A 3,841-nucleotide genomic window follows, 5' to 3' on the forward strand; every position below is an offset into this window, starting at 1 on the left:
CGGCGCCCTCTGGTGGCGCTTCTGTGGTGGTGGTGTTTCTGTGGCGACGCCCCCTGGTGGCGGTTCTGTGGTAGTGTCGGTTCTGTGGCGACGCCCCCTGGTGGCGGTTCTGTGGCGACGCCCTGGTGGCGGTTCTGTGGCGACGCCCCCTGGTGGCGGTTCTGTGGCGACGCCCCCTGGTGGCGCTGCAGCAGGCCGTCCTCTGGGTTCTGATGATGTCCTCCTCCTGTTGCAGGTCTGGTCGGAGCGTTCAGCTGCCCAATCATCTATGAGAAGCACCAGGTAGGACCCTGACATTACCCAGAATGCATCAGCAGGGCTGCTGGAGGTCCGTCCTGCTCTAACTTCCTGTCTCCCTCAGGCCCAGATCGACCACTACCTGGCGCTGGTCACCAACCAGGTCAAGGACATTGTGGAAAAGTAAGTCAACAGAAACTAATATAAAGTCAGACTGAGAATCTTTCAAAATAAAAGCTGTGACTTTAGGAAACAGGCTTTTAATGTGAAAGAGCTTTACCAGGAAGTAGGTGGTTGCTACCTGATGATGTAACCATGAATCCAGTGATATGAACACTTTGTCTAATAGAGTTTAAATACTATTAAATAAATCCTTCAGGATCCCAGTGGATCCCAGAGAACTGGTGTTACTGGTGTTACTGGTGTTACTGGCAGAGCTTCTCACACGTCGATGTTCTCAGCATTAATGCGTCAGAGCATCACAGATGATGTCGGTGACCTCTGACCCCTGCTGATGACCTCACAGTGAAACGTCGACCGGCCCTTTAAGGCGCTGCTGTGAAGAACATCATCAGGTGTTTTATTTTGACGTGTACGGCGGCTCACTTCCTGCTTCCTGTTTGTGTTTCAGGATTCAGGAAAAGGTTCCTGGACTGAAGCGTAAGGCGGAGTGAAGGAACGGGAGGTCAAAGGTCGGATTCAGGAAGTCCTGACGGGAGGGGTTGGGGGGGCTGGAGGAAACTAAATGAAGGAGGAAGAGGAGGGTGAGGGGGTAATGAAGGAGGAAGAGGAGGGTGAGGGGGTAATGAAGGAGGAAGAGGATCAGCTGGGCGCTGCCCTTAATGTATTTGTCAGATTATGAAACTTTTTGTTTTCCATTTCAGAATTCCTTCCTTATTTTGTGCTTCTGGGAATCGTTCAGTGGCTTTGATGATGATGATGATGATGATGATGATCATCTGTTTTATTTCTGTGAACCAATCAGAGTCTCAGAAACATTTGAAAGCTGGTTGGCCCCGCCCCCTTTCCCTCAGCCTGTCACAGGCGGCTGGCAGCAGCAGGTTGGGGAGGGGCTGCTGTGAGGAAGAGGAGGGGCCTGCACTACTCTTCATCGCTGCTCGGTAGCTGTAGAACCATGTAGAACAATCCGTTACCCTGTTAGATCATCGTCATCCCGCTGTCTCCTAGGAAACGGCCGGGCGTTTCCCTCCGCCAGGTGTTTCCAGGTGAGGTGGGCGGAGCTTAAAGCGTCTGTTCTGCTTCTTTAATCGTGAATGATAAACTTCTTCTTCTTCTTCTTCACCTGTGCTGATTAAACTCCGCTGGAGTCGTGTTGTGGAATGCATTGTGAGATGTAAACAGTTATCAATAAAGCTTCTAGACAAACTACCAGAACCGGAACCACGAGTCCTTCATGTCTGCCGCTCACCGGGTCGGAACCGCAGCCACCAGAGGGTTCTGGCTGGACAGGAAGTGATGAAAGCAACACGGCTTACATTAATAATAATAATCTTTATTTAAATCTGACATAAAAACCTGCCAGGCTGCGGCGCCCTCTGCTGGTGAAACGTGGTCCCTGCATCTGAATAACAAAGTGCTGCAGTTTTACTTTAGTTACAATCTGTTTAAAAACCTCCAGTTTATTTACAATATACTTCAATAACAGTGGATGTGTAATATAATTATATACAATATCATTAAAAGCAGTAACTTCATATGAAAACAGCAGGAAAATAAAACCCTAAAAAACTGACTGAGGATCATCAAACCCAGAAACAAATGATTTTCATGTTTAAACCTGAATGATAAAACTGAACCACATTATATATATATATATATATATATATATATATATAGAGCACATTTCTGCCTTCTGGAATAATTTTATTTTATTCCTGCAGTTTGTTCTGATGGAAACTTTGCATGTTTTCAGGATCTGAAACACTTTGAATCGTCTTGTTGCTGAAAATGTGCTATATAAATAAAATTACATTAAGTGAAAACTGTTGACACCATAAAGTATTTTTTCTTTTATTATCTGTGTTTTTGATTTTAATATAAAACATCCAGAAACTTTTTACTCAACAAACTTAAATGAGGAAATTATGAATTTGGCTAAAAACAGATTTTAAAAGAAATTTCTCGAGTTTGTTGTGGAGTTTAGAATAATAATGTTTTCTAACCTAACAAATTTCTGTGTTTTATTGTGAAAGGTTTTCTCTCTTTTATCCATGAGGCCCTGAAGGCAGCACCTGGTGCGTTCATGGCCCAGGAGAAAGTATGGAGGAATTTTCCTGACACATTTTCAGTGATTTCATGTCTTTTGTTCTCAAAGCCTGTAACGCTGCGCAGGTTGCAACAATCAACACACAGGCTCACCTGCTGGAGGAAACAAACGCACCCAGCACTTTCATTCTATTGGCTGACAGGTTGCCAGGCGACTGTGCCAAAAGTCGATTTCAGAAGCAAGCAGAGTCCAGCAGAGACCAAGTGTGAGCGCCAGGAGACGTTTTGAGAAGACAGACATGAAGTCCTGCTTTCAAAATGAAAATGTGTGCTCTGGGATTATGGCAGGAAAATTCCTCCATACGGAAGCATTTGCTCTGAAACGCCCAGTCCTTCGTCTCTAAGGTGCCAATGTCTGGAGGCGCCCTCAGGTGGTCGGCTGCTGCAGCAGCAGCACGGCCAGCAGGTTGCTCTCTGACTCCGCCCACTCCGCCCTCACCTGCAGCCTCACCTGCTCCCCCTGCTGGAGCAGGAGGAGCCCCTCCCCGCCCACAGGCCCCGCCCTCTCCACCTGCCGCTGCAGCAACGTCACCGGAGCCCCGCCCCCTTCATGGCTGCGCCTCAGCAGGATGTGGGCGGAGCCTGGCCTCAGGTCCAAGGTGATGATGAACAGGTAGAGTCCGTCCAGTGGCGCCGTGAAGAGTCTGGAGTTCTGACCCGGTCCAAAACTGATGGTTCTGCCCAATCCACCCACAAACAGCACGGAGACGCCTGATTGGCTGGAGGGGATCGGCTCACCTGAGGAGGAAAGGTGATGATGAGGAGGTGAGTTCTGATGCTGGTCTGATCTAGTTCTCACTCACCTGGTGACTCCCTCCGACTGCGCTGGCCTCCTCCTCCTCCTCCTCCTCCTCCTCCTCCTCCTCCCCTCTTCCTGTCCCTCCTCTTCGTCAGCTCCAGCAGCCGGTCCAGCTGCAGCGAGTCTCCGGACGCCGCCAGCGCCTCAGCGTTGCTGAAGACGTTCTTGAAGACCTTCAGGTGTTCCTCCAGGCCCCTCCGCAGCCAGAGCACCTCCGCCTGCAGCGCCGCCTCCCGTCCTGCAGGGGGCGCCGCGCTGCTGCTGCAGGAGCAGCTCCGCTCCTCCGCCCGGACCAGCCTCTGCTCCTGCTGCTCCACCTTCCTCTCCAGGTCTCGCAGGCTGTCTGCAACGCTCTGCTCCGCCTGCAGGAGGTGCTGGTTCTCCCTGAGCGGAGCGCCGCTGTTCCCCCGGCGGCCAGCAGGGGGCCAGGGGGGCTGGTCAGCAGCGGGGATCTCCTCTCTGCTTCCTGGTTATTAATATTCACAAATATTCATCAATATTCTCTGAATTTAAACCTCA

The 3,841-nt window shown here is 50.2% G+C and overlaps 2 protein-coding genes across 13 annotated transcripts in view; one reads left to right on the plus strand and one right to left on the minus strand.

Annotated features, from left to right (window-relative positions):
- rtn4a (reticulon 4a) overlaps positions 1-1,632 on the plus strand; it is a 17,309-nt gene extending 15,677 nt beyond the window's left edge. For all 11 annotated transcript variants that reach the window (XM_008430470.2, XM_008430472.2, XM_008430475.2 and 8 more), the window contains 3 exons: positions 236-282; positions 362-420; positions 869-1,632. In XM_008430470.2, the coding sequence (XP_008428692.2) occupies positions 236-282; positions 362-420; positions 869-911 (149 nt within the window). In that variant the 3' untranslated portion in view covers positions 912-1,632. The remainder of the gene's footprint in view (positions 1-235; positions 283-361; positions 421-868) is intronic.
- Positions 1,633-2,227: 595 nt separating this feature from the next.
- mmrn2a (multimerin 2a) overlaps positions 2,228-3,841 on the minus strand; it is a 25,377-nt gene continuing 23,763 nt past the window's right edge. For both annotated transcript variants that reach the window (XM_008430479.2, XM_008430480.2), the window contains exons 9-10: positions 3,327-3,788; positions 2,228-3,261 (exon numbers count right to left, since the gene is read on the minus strand). In XM_008430479.2, coding sequence (XP_008428701.1) covers positions 2,891-3,261; positions 3,327-3,788 — 833 coding nt within the window. In that variant the 3' untranslated portion in view covers positions 2,228-2,890. The remainder of the gene's footprint in view (positions 3,262-3,326; positions 3,789-3,841) is intronic.

This window comes from Poecilia reticulata, linkage group LG15, assembly GCF_000633615.1.
Source record: "Poecilia reticulata strain Guanapo linkage group LG15, Guppy_female_1.0+MT, whole genome shotgun sequence".
In the NCBI taxonomy this organism is placed as follows: domain Eukaryota; kingdom Metazoa; phylum Chordata; class Actinopteri; order Cyprinodontiformes; family Poeciliidae; genus Poecilia; species Poecilia reticulata.